Source organism: Rhinichthys klamathensis, unplaced genomic scaffold (genome assembly GCF_029890125.1).
Source record: "Rhinichthys klamathensis goyatoka isolate OS25496 unplaced genomic scaffold, OSU_Roscu_1.1 h1tg000036l_1, whole genome shotgun sequence".
Lineage (NCBI taxonomy): Eukaryota > Metazoa > Chordata > Actinopteri > Cypriniformes > Leuciscidae > Rhinichthys > Rhinichthys klamathensis.
In genome coordinates, this window is record NW_026606584.1 from 8,643,967 (window position 1) to 8,663,349 (window position 19,383).

General features: G+C 38.0%; 1 protein-coding gene across 2 annotated transcripts in view; it reads right to left on the reverse strand.

Annotated features, from left to right (window-relative positions):
• Window positions 1-19,383, reverse strand: part of pkn2b (protein kinase N2b) — a 66,320-nt gene that overhangs the window by 15,419 nt on the left and 31,518 nt on the right. For both annotated transcript variants that reach the window (XM_056246243.1, XM_056246242.1), the window contains exon 3: window positions 7,481-7,635. In XM_056246243.1, coding sequence (XP_056102218.1) covers window positions 7,481-7,635 — 155 coding nt within the window. The remainder of the gene's footprint in view (window positions 1-7,480; window positions 7,636-19,383) is intronic.

Here is a 19,383-nt window from a genome sequence, read left to right on the forward strand (position 1 = left end):
CGTGCCTATAGACTGAACACATAATACGAATGCGCATGACGTCACAGTTTTCACAAATTCACACTTTTGCAGTTTACACAGAAACGATAGCTTTATCATTTTCCAAAACTTGCACTTTAAAACCCATTTTCAAAAGTTTGCGTTTTCAAGCCTCCATAACGCTGTTGTGTAAATGAACAGCCAAAATGCATACAAAGTTTTCAGTTTTTAGTTGAAAACAGTGTCGTGTAAACTGCACCTCAGATCCCTTTCAGTTTGTACAATTATAAAAATTATTTTAATAAGAATGTGTGTCCTGAATGTCTGTATTATGTATTAACTGTTTAATAAAAAAAGGTATATGAGGCCACGATGCATTGAGCATATATTCATAGTTGAAGCATGACCTCTCATACCTTATTCTTAATTCATATTCTTAGTATTTCTTACTTTTATGATTTAAAAGTTATTAAAGTAAAACCAACAAATGAAAACCTTGCCATTTGTCTGAAGTGTCAAGGGATGTTTCCTTGTCACACCAAGCATTCAAATCTAGTGAATGTGAGTCAGGAGTCTCTATGGACTTAACTTCCTGTAAGTCTGACGTTACCTTAGAGGCCTTTCCTCCGGATGTCTAAAGCAGCTGGGAACCTGCATGCAGGACTCACCGCTTCATTTTGACTGACCAGACAAAACCCACATACCAGTTAATGTGTATTTTTTTTCAGGGCCTAATATTAGCTTAACTAATGGTGTGAGTTTGGGACAAGGTTACCCGTATGGCCCAGCATTAAAAGACAGGGAGTTTTGTTTGCAATAGGGCTGTGACGGTATGGGATTTCCTTCTTACCGCGGTGAAGAAGCAACAAATCATGCGGTTTGGCGGTTAACCGCTCCAACCATGGCCCGCCAATAACGCACATAAAAGCTGTTACAAAGAACCGGCAAAAGTAATAATGAATGTTTCAAATATAGCAAGGAGACATTTTAATTGTTTATTAATAAACCATTGTTTTCTGTGTCAGCAGCAAAGATGAAGTTGACGATGCTGACTCGCCATTACCACAGTAGTGAACACGCCTATATTTTTTTAATAATAATTATGTTAAAAAAAAAAACAATAAAAAAAAAAACATAAAAATTATTATTATCATAAAATAAATGTTATTTTATTATACAGTAAAGCACCTATAGAGAGAAATGCACATTTCATACAGATTACATAAGCAGAGAGTAGTCTGTTTCTTTTCGTTTTTAATTGTTTTGTTTAAAAGTAGACATTTCAAGCTTTATATATATATATATATATATATATATATATATATATATATATATATATATATATTTCTCATGTCTGTGAGGCAAGTAGCTTATACGCTGAGTTTCGGTTCATTTATGAGACGCGCACCAGTTCACGTGCAATGCCATCGCGCCGGCACCATGTCCTGCTTATTTTGTCTGCTATATTTTCTTATTTATTAAATCCAGGCAATTGGTTGATGAAACATTGATTAAAATTAATATACAATTTATACAAAAAGAAATTCACTTTAAAGAAAGGCTTTCTACCAAACAAAACTTAATGAAGTGGTCAAAATCATGTCTGACCCTTCTCCCGATATAGTGCACATCTTATGATCTTATCTTACTCATGCTGTTCACTTTTCATATAATCAACATAGGTTAAATAAAAAAAAATGACATAAATATAAATATGAAACTAAATGCGTTTTCTTTAATGGCTACAACACATAAGTCCAGTACAGAAAAATGTAATGTCAGAGCGGGATTTGAACGAATGCAGTTTTTCCGTTGAACATGTGGGGGAGAAGTGTGATTTCCGATAAAAATCAAATATTATTTTTGCTTGAAATTCCCATGCCTAGTATCCATAAGTTTTCCCCAGTTATTTACGGGATGATGCAATAGGCTATTTCGTTTAGTTTTTGCTTAGAAAATTATAATTATTAACATGGGCTAATAAACATTAACAATAATAACATGAAATAATATTTATTTCTATAACTTTGTTGTTTTTTTATATCGTTTGTAACCCATTGTTTGTACAATAAATTATTCAAAGTTTCAACAAGTTGCGTTTGGACGAGTGTGTTTATATCCACGGACTGTTACCCGAAAAACAATGTCTAAAGAAATAGGAATCGAAGTTTAGCCCAACTCACCAGAACTAAGCAAGGTTGGGGCAAGTTGAGCTCGGCCTGCTCTTTCTGCAGCTTTCTCTTCTTTTACCAGCTCTGCGAGAAAGTCATCACCAATGTTCTGTTTGAATAATGTCTATACCACATAAGAGAAGTGGCTATAAGCACTTGCAATTCAAATCTAACTGAAACTGTTTACGTTATGCTTTTGTCTTTTATGCCTGTGTTTGTGTATTTAATTGAACATTATCTATGTAAAAAAAAAAAAAAAAAAAGTGCGGTGATGACGGTGCTGACCTCAACACCACGGTAGGCATCTCATTACTGCGGTATTGTGGTAATGCGGTTATCGTCACAGCCCTAGTTTGCAATTCCATTTGTTGCCACAAGTGGCGCAAAAATGACTTTAAAAGTTTTTGAACAGAGCATTCGCGGGCCAAGAGAAACGTAGGAGTATCTCTTAATCAGTGCGACTCAAATGAAGTCATGTGCCGCAGTGCTGAGCATGTTTTCGTGACAGCTTTTTGGAGGGTACTAAACTGTTCATACATCTGGAAATGAGTCAGACTCCCTTGTTCTGTCTCCCTGTGTTTATCACTCCATATATTTCCCCCACAAAGACTGTGCCGATTTAACAACTCCTTTGTGACTCCAAGATGATAATTTTAGCCATAGAGCCTCTTTAATTAACCGTTCTTGATAAAAGGGAGGAAAGGAGGGTCAGACACTCCAGACCAAAGCCAAACCAACCCATGGATTCTGCTGACACTACATGTACAGTAACCAGCACTGATTTCCTGAGGGGGAGGGTGGAGAAACATAACTGAACTGTTCTATTCCAGTTCTCCTTAATGTCAGCTGCACCCTAGGGGGTTACTACCATGACATTGGCATATGTGTATAAATGCATCTGGTCTGGCTTCCTTTACCTCTTTTGGAAAAAGGAAAGGAGATTTCATCTAATTTTAGAGAACATGTTTGCTAACATCTGTTTTCATTTCTAAGGATGAATCTCTCACAAGATCTTTAAGAGATCAAACAGTTTATCTTCTCTGAGACTAAGCGCGAAGTACAGTTTTAGTGTAACAATTTTAGTGTAATTTAGACCTGAAGTGTATTTTTTTTTATACAGTACTGTACAAAAGTCTTAGGCACGTTGGTATTTAAGAAAGTTATTTATATCTTTTTTGCCATTAATTGTAATAACAGGGGTTAACCTGTTAAGCTTCAAGCCCACTTTTGAAAAATCCCCAGAAATGACATACACAAACTGAAACAGATACAGTTCATGAATCCTTTGCACTAAAAGCACAAGTATGATCTCATTTGAAAGCTGACACCTGGTTGTTTATTGTAAATGTAGAATTAATTATTGTCATAATGAAAAAAAACAATTTTAAATAGCTTCAAAGTTTTGTAAAGTTATTAGAAATTTATTTTTATGAAACATCTTCATGAAAATAAAATTGAAGTTGGCCCTGGAGCAATCTAGAAATGCACTGCAGCTAAAGCCACATGTCTGACCATTTTATATTTAAAATCTGAAAATGATAAGTATAAAGCTCTGTATTTAGTTAAATGTTTTTCAAGATCATGTCAAATTACTTTATTTTGATTAGACTCTATTAGCAAACTGATGTTTAGTCATCTTCTGAGTCATCTATTCAGTCTATTGTCTCTATTGTTTTGTGGTGCCCCATTCAGTCTCAGTCTCCCCTGCACACATTTACACCTCTCCAGACTGGTTATTATGGCTCTAAATATGCATTTCTTTTGTCTGCATTATAGCTACTAACGACTGGCTATTCACAAGCTATTCATAGGGTTTCAAACCCTAATTTCTTTTATCAAAGTTCTCACTAAATATTTGAAACTGGTATCAAATGCACTGAAACATTTCAGTAAGCATTCCTATTTAGAAAAAAATCATAAAACAATAACTGCTCGTGGCAGGTGCGCCTGGGCTCGCTAGCATGTTAGCTTAGCACACCATCAATACACGACCATTTATGAGATTAAAACTATGTTTGCGCTCCAAACTCACTATATAACGCAAGTCTAGTGTTTTAAATAATCTTCTGTGATCTAACTTGGCTTCAGATAAAAAAAAATCAGACAGAAAATGTATTATTTAGTGTTCTGAACGATGATGAAATCTATATCGATTAGCATTACATTATAAATATAATCTATTATTATGAAATACCTGGCATGGCTTGAAGAACACAGGTAACTCAAATATCATTGCAATCATGTTTATTGTCTTCAAAACATCTTTATCTGCATGTTACAGCGATCTCTGTACTTTCTGTATCACTCAGTGACGTCCTGGAATGTCACATGACTATGGGTCTTCTTCATGATCCATATATGGACTTTTATTGGACATAATAGCGCCCCCATGCTATTGGTATGAATGGAAAACACAGCACATCTCAGTAAGAAGCGATCATTATGATTACATCGACGCATTTGGGTATAAATTCAATAAATATTATTCCTGTCTATAGAAATATGATGTGAATCTATGAGAATATATCAATATTTCTCCACATCTGCACATTGTTGAGCTAAAAGCCCTCAGGGACGTTGTTTTGTGAATCGCTGTCATGACGACAGCACGGAGTGTTTTTTATGAATGGACCGGCTGACGCTCATAATTCATATTAAAGGTATCGACTCATTTTTTTCATTTCATAACTCCTGACACAAATTAAGACATAACTGTCACTATAAGTTTCTCAGAATACAATAGTGGTCAAATACTGAATCTTGAGTCTTATATCTTTTTAATGATGTATAGTTTGTCAAGGTATAACATTAAATCTGATAGTATATTTGAACTAAATAAAAAAAAAAACGCTTCAGTGCGCCGACGCTCTGGAGAAGGTTAAGAGGTTAAAGTGAAAAAAAATTCCTGAGCCTGAACTTTTTTTTGGGGGGGGGGGGGGGGGGGGGGGGGTGATAAATGGTGCCATTAATTATCTTCAATGGCACCATTTATTTTCAAGTATTACAGCTGTATCTTAATGGCATCTTTTTTATGAAAGAAAGCCAGTATCACTAATATTATAGCTACTGATGTCTCAATGAAAATGATTTTCACCCAAATTTTAAACGTTACGCTTCAAAAAATATAAAAACTTTTAATTTAAGTGAACTTAAAACAATCCTCACTTAAACCCATAATAAATGTCATATTTACCTGTACCATAGAGAAATTGAATAAGGTTATAAAACAGTCCGCACTGCATAAATTATAAATGAAATATAGATTAATCCTTATTAAAGCTACAAGCGTTCTTTAGTCAAGAGCAGTTAGTAATTTTATCTGTTCCCTCTGTTCTTTAGGTTAACTTTACTGACAGACAGAATTAATGGCTCCTGTCACTTTAAGATCTGCCGCTGGTGACAGGATCTCACGCATCTCATTCTCTCTCTACTATTTACTTACTTCCATTTAAGATTTTATTTAACTCATTTAAGACCGTTCTTGTGAGAATACTCGACAAAACGGACATTCTGGCATAAATGTGTGTGTTATTGACTGTTCGTTCAAGCGCGAAAGAGAACTCGATACTGGCGCGCGTCGTGTGTGTGCGCGCGCGTGTCAGGAGGACATTCACTGACAGCGCGATCTCTTTTGTCTTGTCGCGCAGGAATGATTTAAAGCATTTGCGTGAATAAGAGTGTGATCATAACCCTAGCTAAAGGATGACAGAAAGAACGGATGGATGTTGCGTTAAATATTTTTTTTTTAGTAAGCTACACAGAATGTTCTACATTTAATATTTAGCTAACAGTCTGAAGTTACCCATTATCCTGACCTGAGCTAATTTCCCGAATCAACCAACTCACATCTCCTTTCTTTCTTTTCATCCATGATGACATTAGTCACCTGTTATTGTTTCTGGCGTTTCATCACTAACTGTGTCGCAATTTATTTTTTTATAGTCTATGGTCGCAACCGCTATAACGTTACCTGCTCATTAGAACTTTCAGTGAGCTATTTTACACAGGCTCGGTCCTGCTCCTCCGTGGCAATGACGGCGTGCGGTTAAAAATCATAACAAACGAAGTTGAAAGTGTCCGCAATGGGAAATTACACCCGTGGGTAAGACATCATCCCCGGGCTTTATGAACTTGCGCTCCATGCTTTCACCGACGACGCTAATGTGACGTATGGATCTCAATCACACTGTGGACCTGCCCTGCTCTGCTTCTGATAGGCTTGTAACGTTAATTAGAGCTGCGATCCTCTCATATGATTGGTAGGTGAAATCAAGTGACTCGAAAATATTAAACCGCAAGCAAGTTCACAAATTTTTTTCCCCCTCACGGCCGCACGCAATACTTTAAGCCCTGTAATAATCTGTGAGATTTTCTGTATGCACAAGGAGTCTAACAACAGCCGGTATGCTCCACACGGAGATCTGATCTCGCCAACAAGTCTGTCTGTGATTACATGAAGAAACAGAAAAAAATGATACAGACTAAATCCAGAAGAACTGTTCTAAGACTCTTGAAGAAACCTACCTGCAAAGCTACAGTATTGAGCAAAGTTTTAGGCACTTGTGTAAAAATAATCTAAAGTGAGGATGCTTTCAAAAATAATGTCATAAATAAATTTGATCAATTAACTTATATTAACTAACTCAAATCAATATTTGGTGTGACCACCCTTTGCGTTTTTTCCCCCCTAGCTACACTTGCACAGTTTATCAGGTAGCTTTGCAGGTAGGTTTCTTAAAGTATCTTGGATACATTGCCGCAGGTCTTCTGGATTTAGTCTGTCTCAGTTTTTACTGTTTCTTCATGTAATCCCAGATGGACTTTGGTGATGTTGAGATCAGGTCTCCGTGTAGAGCATGCCGGCTGTTGTCCACTGGATTATTATAATTGATGGAAAATACATTTTTGGAAATGTAAACATATTTCCTACTGTGAAACACTGGCTTAAAACCAATTTGTCTTCTTTTGGTAAAAATACTAATGTGGCTGAGGTTAAAAGTTTGCCACTTGAAGGTTGATTTAACTGAAAAATGTAAACACAGTGGCTCCATCAGTACATTTCAAACAGCCCAACACTGCAACATTGGCTCAATTAATGCTGTGAGTTTGTTGTAGAACTATTAAATGGAGGAATGTTAAGTAAACCCGTTTAAAAGTGGGCATAATTTTTTTACAACTGCACTTTGTAACAGTTATACAAAACAAAACATCACATCTTGGCCATTCTTTCCAGATAATTTATGTCCATCAAAATGACTGTTCATATCACAAGCAAATACATTAGACTACACAACCCACACACCACATATTCTCTAAACGCAGGCTACTACCTTGGAAGAGCCGTTGGAATACATTTGTATCATATTTTCCGCTCCCTGTTTCACTTTGAGCTCGATGTCGGCCTGTTTCTTCAGAGCGGCCAGTCGGCTATTGTTGGTGGACGTCCGGGCTTCACTCTTGGGGGTGTCTGGGGTTAGTGGGTACTCTGACATTAAACAAACACAAATCAACATCAAAGAGTTAATAACGCACTAAAACAACAATAAATACAGCATGTTTGAAATGTTATAGAAATTACAGCGACTGCAAACATATGGGCAGGAAATGCACACAAGATTAGCGAAACCACACTCGATCCTTCAGGGCAGGTAGAAAATGCTAAATGCAGGACAGCTAGCATGAGCACAACATCATTTTATTACAATAGTAAGCCACAAACAACTACACAGAAAAACAAACAAAGTGTAGCTGAGGATGATTAACTTACTTAATTGTTTTGCTTTAAACCCTTTAAAGGGTAGTCTCATACAGCCAGGCTTTTAAACGGCAAAAAGGTCCAGTTCACATTATAGCTAATTCTGTCAACCTGAACCACCTACTTAACCTGTTAACTGTCACCCCCCTTTTTTTGCATAGACATAAAAATCACTATCCAAACTTAAATGGTTGTAATTCAGGAATGCTTTGGAATATAGACCTATGGCTGGTCTTGTTTTAAAGAAGACATTTTCCAGATTATTGTAGAAGTCTAGAAATGATAAAAAATGAAACAGAAAAAAAGTTATATAAGTTTGAGTTTATGAAATTGTGTAATGTAAAAATATAATTATTAATATTTTATATAAAATATATATATTACAAAATATATTTTACTCTAAAACTGCAAGAAAATTAAAGACAAAATCTGAACAAGTTGTATTCCAAATTTTAGGTTGATATCTAAAAAAAATGAGTTTTCAGTAAGATTTTATTTGGGCGCAGTACCCAACTTTTTCACTAGACTCCATTACTGCCCATATAAGGGGCGCCTCCATTTTCAGATATGTTTTGAGTGATCTGAACCATGTATTTCCATAATGTTCATACAATTTATGAAGTAGACATCCTATTCAGAAGTAGTATGGGTGGTTTGGCAGTATTTGATTTGAATTCAACCTCTAATAAATGCATAAAAAGACTACGTTATAGCGTTATAGCTCGCAGCCAATCAGAAATCGAGAATCCATACATTTTTCTTTATATTTAAAACATTTTCAGACCTTTTTTTCTCATAAAATGGAATTGGTGTTATCTTTTGAACTCATGGCATGAAAACAAACTGAGGTTTCTACCAATCTTTCATGATTTTTCGTGTTTATTGTTATTTCAAAATAAAGGCCTAAATACTCCTAATGAATATGAAATATTCTTGTTGCAAATTGATAAATTACTGCTCCTCTGTAATTTATTTTAGATAACAGCCACCAAATATGAAAGCTAGAGATTTTAAGCTTTCAAATGATATATAGTTTGGCAAAATTACTTTAGGTTTTTATTAAGATATTATTGTTTTAAACATGCAATGGCAAATGGGCCCGCCGGCGCAGGTTAAGAGGTTAAAGAAATTAACTGATGGAATATATATAGTTATGCTTATGGATATCTTGTTTAATTGCCTCTTAAGAGCCTTAAAGGATTAGTTCACTTCAGAATTAAAAATTCCTGATAATTTACTCACCGCCACGTCATCTAAGATATTCAAGTCTGTCTTTGTCCAGTCAAAAAGGAATTAAGGTACTATTCGAGGAAAACATTCCAGGATTTTTCTCCATATAGTGGACTTCAACAGTTATCAACGGGTTGAAGATCCAAATTGTAGTTTCAATGCAGATTCAAAGGGCTCTACACAATCCCAGCTGAGGAATAACTGCTTTCACACCGCCGCCGGCGAGAGCGTCAAAGTGACCGGAAGTGATTCATTTTCAATGTGAGCTGGTGACAAGTGGGCACGGAGCGTCTTGGACGGTGTGGGCGTTGAGGAAAGTTGAAGTCAGGGCAACTTTATGGTATTAAGCTATGGTGCGATTCGGCGACATCCAATCGGAATGTAGTAGTCCTCCGCTTGAGAGGACTCCAGAGAACGCAGAGGTTTGGTTCTGACTGTATGTAGGCTGCACACAAATTAACGTGTTAATTAACAAATTAACAAGACCAAGGGCAGTAAAACGTCTCCTATAAACTACGTTGAAATTAGACTAGGACTTAACCATGAACACAAAAGGTTATCTTATACCCTACTTGGTCAGTCTGCACAAATACCGATCAACATGCTTGTTTGTTTTGCGGCCCGTTTAAATAAAGTTTACAAGACCAAGTATTCAATCTACGTCAAAGCGTCCACGAATCTTTCTACAGCGTTGTTGGCAGGGTGGCAATAGAGAATTTTGAACGCACAGTTACCTAGCGAAACGATCGTCCATTTAAAAAAAACAACATCAACATTTATATACTTTAACCACAAATGCTCGTCTTGCACTAGCTGTGATGCGCCACACATTACGTAATCACGTTGAAAGGTAACGCGTGACGTAGGCGGATATATATATATATATGTATACACACACACACACTCACCTAAAGGATTATTAGGAACACCATACTAATACGGTGTTTGACCCCCTTTCGCCTTCAGAACTGCCTTAATTCTACGTGGCATTGATTCAACAAGGTGCTGAAAGCATTCTTTAGAAATGTTGGCCCATATTGATAGGATAGCATCTTGCAGTTGATGGAGATTTGTGGGATGCACATCCAGGGCACGAAGCTCCCGTTCCACCACATCCCAAAGATGCTCTATTGGGTTGAGATCTGGTGACTGCGGGGGCCATTTTAGTACAGTGAACTCATTGTCATGTTCAAGAAACCAATTTGAAATTAATCGAGCTTTGTGACACGGTGCATTATCCTGCTGGAAGTAGCCATCAGAGGATGGGTACATGGTGGCCATAAAGGGATGGACATGGTCAGAAACAATGCTCAGGTAGGCCGTGGCATTTAAACGATGCCCAATTGGCACTAAGGGGCCTAAAGTGTGCCAAGAAAACATCCCCCACACCATTACACCACCGCCACCACCACCAGCCTGCACAGTGGTAACAAGGCATGATGGATCCATGTTCTCATTCTGTTTACGCCAAATTCTGACTCTACCATCTGAATGTCTCAACAGAAATCGAGACTCATCAGACCAGGCAACATTTTTCCAGTCTTCAACTGTCCAATTTTGGTGAGCTCTTGCCTCTTTTTCCTATTTGTAGTGGAGATGAGTGGTACCCGGTGGGGTCTCCTGCTGTTGTAGCCCATCCGCCTCAAGGTTGTGCGTGTTGTGGCTTCACAAATGCTTTGCTGCATACCTCGGTTGTAACGAGTGGTTATTTCAGCCAAAGTTGCTCTTCTATCAGCTTGAATCAGTCGGCCCATTCTCCTCTGACCTCTAGCATCAACAAGGCATTTTCACCCACAGGACTGCCGCATACTGGATGTTTTTCCCTTTTCACACCATTCTTTGTAAACCCTAGAAATGGTTGTGCGTAGGGCTGCACGATTTGGGGAAAATGTCATATTGCGATTATTGAGGTCAATATTGCGATATGCGATTGCGATATAATAAACAAATGGTTTCATGAGTCAACTTGCTTGGTTCTAAAGCAAAATGCACACACAGATTAGTGATAATTCTGAAATGTGTATTTCTCAACTCAAACTAGCAACAACTACTAAATGATTGATAACACCTATAGCTAATGATCAATAAGCCATTGATGTCTGGATAAAAATTAATTTAATTTTAGTTTAAGTGAACTTCAAACAATCCTCACATAAACCCATAATAAATGTCATATTTACCTGTGCTCTTCCTGTCTAACAGGTAGGACATATACAGAAATTGAATAAAGTTATCAAACAGTCTGCGCTGCATAAATTATAAGTTATATGGACTAAAATCCTATTTAAAGCTACAGAAGTTCTTTGGTCAAGAGCAGTGAGTGTTTTTCTCTGTTCCCTTTGTTCTTTGATTAACTTTACTGACAGAAAGCATTATTGGATGCTGGCACTTTAAGAGTTGCTGACGGAGACGTGGATCTCACACGCGCCTTATTCTCACAACTCTTTACGTCGACCATCATAAGACTGCTCTTATGTTATGAAGACACTCGACAAATGATATTTTGGCATAATTGTGTGTGTTATTGTTCATTCACTTCAAGCGGAAAGAGAACTGTATTCTGGCGCGGTCTGTGCATGCGCATGAATCATGATACTGGCGCGCGTCTTTCAGTCAGGACATTCACAGGCAGCGCGCTCTCTTTTGACTTGTCTTGCTGAATGGTTTAAAGCATTCGCATGAATAAGAGCGGATCATGTAACACTAGCCAAAGGATGACAAAAAATAACAGATGCTGCGTTAACAGCCCTAATTTGTTTATTTCATATAAAATCGCAGTATTTTGCGTCATATAATCGCATAGGCTTGACATCGCGATTACGATATGATTAATCGTGCAGCACTAGTTGTGCGTGAAAATCCCAGTAACTGAGCAGATTGTGAAATACTCAGACCGGCCCGTCTGGCACCAACTATGCCACGCTCGAAATTGCTTAAAGGAGAACTCCGGCGCAAAATGAACCTTTGGTCTAATTACACATTGTTACCTAGTCAACCGTTATCTGAGATTTGTTTTAATGATTATCGAATGTAAATAGTTTTATCTCTAAAAACAGTTTAGCCTATAGACGGTTTCATCGAACGCACGCGCGTTGCCGGGGTTACGCGCTGGCCCGAAGTTAACTTCCGGTCTGTGTTTGTTAACCGGTAATATCATAATATCATTCTCTGGTAATATGGCGCCGACTACAAACGCAGTGAAAATTAAGGTGATGAGTAGACTGAAGTTGGGCTCAGGTTGTTGTGTTGTGGGATGCAACCTGAGCAGGGATGTAGTGGAGGCTAAACGCACGTAAACGCCGTTTACGCACCTCCCAATATTCGGAAATAGCGTTTACCCACCTCCAAAGTGCGTTTATCCACCTCTAAATTGCGTTTATCCTCCTCTAAATAGCTATAAATTAAGCTTATGTCGTTTTAGTTTTATATTGTTCATTACTAGTTTCATAGGTTGTTAAACCTAAGACGAACTCTTTCATATTGCGCTGCATTACTGTCAGTGTTGTTGACTTTTACTGACGGTGAGGTTGCGCTGTTGACGCTCGCGCAGCCTCTCGAGGAGAAATCTACACAAATGAGCGCACACACACACTCAGTTAACAATATACTGCCTATAAAAAATCTAAATGTGGAGTTTTTATATTTTTTACATATGTTAAGCAACCTCAATTATTTTTCCTGAACACCATCACGATTGAAAATGTGACATTGATTTCCTACAACAGTTCAATAAACAGTTAAAATTAAGTCACTTACATTTTAGATGCAATATTGGCTGTTTTTGTTCTATTTCAGCAGCGAAAATAGTTCCAAACAAAAATCACAGCAGAACCACGGCGCATCTCACAGGAACACTCGACCTGTTTTCATTACTGAATGATTCAGCATTTTGAAGGAATCGATTGAGTCAAAGATTCAATGACCCATTCGTAAACATCTGTCTCATTCTTGAATGAATCAACCGTTTGAACAAATCGTTTGAATGAATGAATCAATGACTCGCTCATTAAGACGGTCGCCTGCCGCCACCTACTGGCGGTTTCGTGTTATGTTTAAAAGTAGATCATTCTGTCCAACGTTTCTTATTTGTAAATTTAAATCAATTTCATAACATTATTTTATGCAATTGGAATTTTTCAGTGTAAATGATTTAATTTGATCAGCCCTATAGTGTCTTATTAATCGAAATAATTGAATTTATTGATCAAATTTAGGAATTTAAAATGAAAGATGAAGCATAAATTTAATAAGATTGGGGGAGGGGATGCCCTTTAAAGGTGCAGATATTATAATATGCCGATTTAAATATCAAAGGTGATTGAACACTGATGAGAATATATTGTTTCAGAATAAAAAAAATAATAATAAAAAATCCGGACGAGAAACTTTTTTACTCGGACAAGTGAATGACAGATTAAGCGTATGAAAAGGCTTAATGTCGAGCCCTCCCTATATAGCAATGTCATCAGGATACACATACACCGGTAGGCAGTGGCCCACCTTACCGGGTGACCACGTCGTGGTCCACCAGAATTTATAGTTTACCCACCTCTTTTTTTACCACTACACCTCTGAACCTGAGGCTCTGGGACAAATACCTTATCAAAAAAAAAAAATGTCGGTTTCCTAAAAACGAAGGGAGACGGCGAGCGTGGATCACCGCTGTGCGATGAGAGGCTTGGCAGCCAGGCAAGAATTCAAGGATCTGTAGCACTCACTTCGTTACAGGTAACAAACTCATGATAAGCAACAGATAATTATGGAAGCTTGTTTCCGCCACTGAAGAAATAATAATAATAATTGCGACTTTTTATCTCACAATTGCGAGATAAGAAGTCAGAATTCTGAGAAATAAAGTTGCAATTCTGAGAAATAAAGTCGCAATTGCGAGGAAAAAAAGACAGAATTAACTTTTTATCTCACAATTCTGACTTTTTTCTCACAAAAAGTCTATGATGAACTCTGTTGTTATTGACTCTACCGGAAGTTAAGTTTGGGCCACAAAAGCGCGCATGCGCAGTAACGTTTGTTTATGTTGTTGCCGTTGAAACCGTCTATAAAGCTAGTATAACGGTAATATATTGGGCATAGATCAATGACAAATAAAAATCGCTTGTTAAAGGAACACTCCGACTTTTTGGGACTTTAGCCTATTCACCTTATCCCCCAGAGTTAGATAAGTCCATACATACCTTTTTCATCTCCGTGCGTGCTATAAGTCTGTTTGACGCACCCACCGCTAGCCTAGCTTAGCACAAAGACTGGATGTAAATGGTTGCAGCTAGCATACTAATCCAAATAAGTGACAAAATAGCGCAAACATTTTCCTATTTACATGTTGGGATTTGTATAGTCACAGAGTGTACAAAAAACTACGTCACATGAGACACAGACATATTTTAACAGTATACATACTGGGAACTATATTCTCTGAAGGCGAAGCACTGCTACTTGGGCGGAGTAATAACCGCAGCACCTGAGACGCGCCGTGGTGAGGAGCAGAGAGTTCGTTCAGAGTTTGGGTACGGTACGTCTCAGGTGCTGCGGTTATCACTCCGCCCAAGTAGCAGTGCTTAGCCTTCAGAGAATATAGTTCCCAGTATTTATACTGTTAAAATATGTCTGAGTCTCATGTGACGTAGTTTTTTGTACACTCTGTGACTATACAAATCACAACATGTAAATAGGAAAATGTTTGCGTTATTTTGTCACTTATTTGGATTAGTATGCTAGCTGCAACCATTTACATCCAGTCTTTGTGCTAAGCTAGGCTAGCGGTGGGTGCGTCAAACAGACTTATAGCACGCACGGAGATGAAAAAGGTATGTATGAACTTATCTAACTCTGGGGGATAAGGTGAATAGGCTAAAGTCCCAAAAAGCCGGAGTGTTCCTTTAATACCACTAACAAGGCTGAAAATAGCCCCACACTAACACGGTAGCATAATGAGGGTCCCTACCTTCAAACCGAAGCATTGAGAACTTTGTCAGTGTCCAGACAGTTTAATAAGAAGATATTTTTTACATACAGTCAACTTCGCGTATACAGACAGGAGCCATCTTTGAAAAAGAGTCTCTACCAGTCGATCTACGAACGCCGATCCAAGCCTGCTGTTCGCACTCACCTTATCACAACTTATAGCTCGTTCACATCTCACCAGCGCACTTGGATCGGCGTTCGTAAATCAACTGGTAGAGACTCTTTTTCAAAGATGGCTCCTGTCTGTATACGCGAAGTTGACTGTATGTAAAAAATATCTTCTTATTAAACTGTCTGGACACTGACAAAGTTCTCAATGCTTCGGTTTGAAGGTAGGGACCCTCATTATGCTACCGTGTTAGTGTGGGGCTATTTTCAGCCTTGTTAGTGGTATTAACAAGCGATTTTTATTTGTCATTGATCTATGCCCAATATACTACCGTTATACTAGCTTTATAGGCTAAACTGTTTTTAGAGATAAAACTATTTACATTCGATAATCATTAAAACAAATCTCAGGGAACGGTTGACTAGGTAACAATGCGTAATAGGACCAAAGGTTCATTTTGCGCCGGAGTTCTCCTTTAAATCACCTTTCTTTCCCATTCTGACATTCAGTTTGGAGTTCAGGAGATTGTCTTGACCAGGACCACACCCCTAAATGCATTGAAGCAACTGCCATGTGATTGGTTGATTAGATAATTGCATTAATGAGAAATTGAACAGGTGTTCCTAATAATCCTTTAGGTGAGTGTGTATATATTAGGGGTGTAACGATACACGTATTCGTATTGAACCATTCGTTGGACCATTTTTCCTGCCGACCAAAATTTCGTTATTTCAAATGTAGGCGCATCGCGCGTGGCAAGTGCGCTCATAATGTAAGAGACGCTGGCGTGACCACAACATTACCCAACATCAAATGGCAAATGTAATGTAAGCGGAACGAAACTGAGCTACTCGTTATTGTGTGGTTGACGGACCGTTTATCAGTTTGGACCAATGCAGCGCGAGCCGATCTTAATCAAGCAGCACTGTTACTACACACCGAAATCAGAAAGAAAAACTTTGAATTCGCCACTGAAGTAATTACATCGCTGTGAGATCTAGTGAGAAACATTCACATTTCTCCGTTATTAACGGATCAAACAGCGCTGACGTGGAAACCAGGAAGAAACATTGTGCCATGAATGAACCATCCAGTGTCCACAGATCAGCAACATTCACCATGGATTTACTGTAGTAACACTACTAACTGTAACCATGGAAGTTTGGCAGGAATAGTGGGCTATAATGCTTTCAAGTAACATCACGTCGGTTTTATTTTGACATTATGAATACAATTGCTGCCCTCAAATGTTAATCTGAACTAAAATAAACCTTTGTTTATAACTACTACAATATTTCATTTTATTTTGTCCAAGGAGCAGTTTTGTTTTATAAGCTCCTAAGAAAAGTCAAGTATAGCTCCATCATTGCTCAAAGTTAAAAAAAATATCATACTTTATGATGTTAGTTTTAATAAAAATATAATTAAAAAAAATAAATCAAGGAAATTTCTCTGGCATTTCTTTCTTTTTGCTGTATCGGAAAAGTACCGAACCGTGAATTTTGTGAACCGTTACACCCCTCTTATGTATATATATATATATATAGCAAAATATGGTATTAGGGCCGGGACTCGATTAAAAAAATTAATCTAATTAATTAGAGGCTTTGTAATTAATTAATCGAAATTAATCGCATTTTAATCGCATAAATATTTGACCTGAGAACTGTGAGAAGTAATTTTTTTCACATGGATTTTTAGTATACCATTGAATAATGACTGCATACATAAGCTTAAGCAAAAAAATAGTGTTTATTTTTGTTCAACCAAGTCCAGCAGACCAGGGGTGCGTTTCCCGAAAGCATCGTTAGCCAACTATGGTCGCAAGTTCCGTCGTTACCAATAGAGTTCAATGGGATTTGCGACCAACTTGCGACCATAGTTGGCTAACGATTCTTTCGGGAAACGCACCCCAGTGCAATTTTTGCCATTAAGTGTAGCAATAGCATATTGCAACAAAATAGCATATTGCTACACTACACTAATAGCACTACACTAATAGCCATAATAGCCATTAAGTGTAGCAATAGCATATTGCAACAAAATAGCATATTGCTACACTACACTAATAGCAATAGCGAATTCCTTGTTGCATAGCTTGCACACAACCATGCTCTTATCGACGCGTCCATCCGTTCGTTTTTTGTAACAACATTTCCCAGCCACCGGCCGACCAAAGCGATCTCGTCAGCTTCTTCGTCATGAACCTATGTCATGAACGCTAGTTGGTGCGCCAGTATAATCGGTCCGCCGAAACTCATCCAGTGAGAAACGTTCCGCGGTGCAAAAATAAGTGCGATTAAAAATAATTTTTTGTGTAATTAATTAACGCGTTAAAGTGTGTAATTAATTAATCTTAATTAACGCGTTAAAGTCCCGGCCCTATATGGTATATATATATATATATATATATATATACACACACACCAATTGTTTCGCTAGATAAGACCCTTATTCCTCAGCTGGGATCGTGTAGAGCCCTTTGAAGTTGCATTGAAACTGCAATTTGGACCTTCAACCTAGTGATGTATGTCTCGAGACCGGTCTTGGTCTCGAGACCGGTCTCGAGACCACTTTTACGTGGTCTCGGTCTTGTCACGGCCTTGACGGTCTTTGGTCTCGGTCTTGTCTTGGTCTCGGACCTCTCGGTCTTGTCTAGGTCTCGCTGTCTCAGACCGACATACTGGTCAGGGGATTGAGCAATACAATACTACAATATCCACGACGATATCCGCAACGTATTGAAGCGCGCGTCCGAGTGAAGACAGTGCGGTGCGCGCGAGCCACACGAGAAAACACTGTATCCGCGCCACTGATCGCAGCGGCAACGAGCACTTTGATCACTTGATTTAAAAAACACATATCATGTACAGTTTTTGATATATTAATATTTAGTAAAACACAGATCAGTGACATGATTGGTTTTACCTTCATTCAGGAGATTTTGGGTAACTGCACAACTGACAGATGACTTTGAGCGCACCGCCAACGGTGTGTGTGTGTGTGTGTGTGTGTGTGTGTAACCATAGCGACAAAAACGACCAACTTTCGGATCCTGCACTTAAGCCTATAATTTCGTTTTTAAAAATACAATTATGTATTTAAAAGTTGCAGAATGGATTCATTTGGAGACTTCGAAATCAACAGAGATAGGCAGGCAAATGCAAAACAACATTTGACAAGTTATTGCTTAGCTTCAACACAAAATGTTTTTTTCCCCTCCGGTCTCGACTTGGTCTCGGTCTTAGTCTCGACTTGGTCTTGGTCTCGACTTGGTCTGTCTTGGTCTTGGTCTTGTCTTGGTCTCGATACCATCTGGTCTTGGTAGTGTCTTGGTCTCGGTTTAGGCGGTCTCGACTACAAGTCTACTTCAACCCATTGATAACTTTTGAAGTCCACTACAGTGGTGTGAAAAAGTGTTTGCCCCCTTTGTAAATATGATCAGAGATGGCTGTAAAAAATAAATCTGCATTGTTAATCCTTTTGATATTTTATTTAAAAAATTTGAAAAAATCTAACCTTTCATTGAAGTAAAAGAATTGAAAGTTGGCGGAAAATCACATTATGAAATAAATGTTTTTCTCCAAAACACGTTGGGAACAATTATTTGCCCCCTTTTATTAAATACTTTTTGCAACCTCCTTTTTCCAAGATACCAGCTCTGAGTCTTCTCCTATAATGCCTGATGAGTTTAGAGAACACCTGACAAGAGATCAGAGACCATTCCTCCTTACAGAATCTCTCCAGATCCTTCAGATTCCCAGATCCATGTTGATGCTTCTTCTCTTCAGTTCAGCCCACTCATTTTCTATAGGGTTCAGGTCAGGGACTGGGATGGCCATTGCAGATGCTTGGTTTTGTGCTCAGTGACACATTTTTGTTTTGATTTTGATGCTTGTTTTTGGATCACTGTCCTGTTGGAAGATCCAACCACGGCCCATTATAAGATTTCTAGCAGAGGCTGTCAGGTTTTGATTTATCTATTGGTATTTGAACGAATCCATGATGCCATATATCTGAACAAGATGTCCAGGACCTCTGGCAGAAAATTAGGCCCACAACATTAAAGATACAGCAGAGTATTTCATTCTACACATGGGGTACTTTTTATACCTGTATGAACCTAACCCATCTTAAGTGTTTGCTGCCAAAAAAGCTAA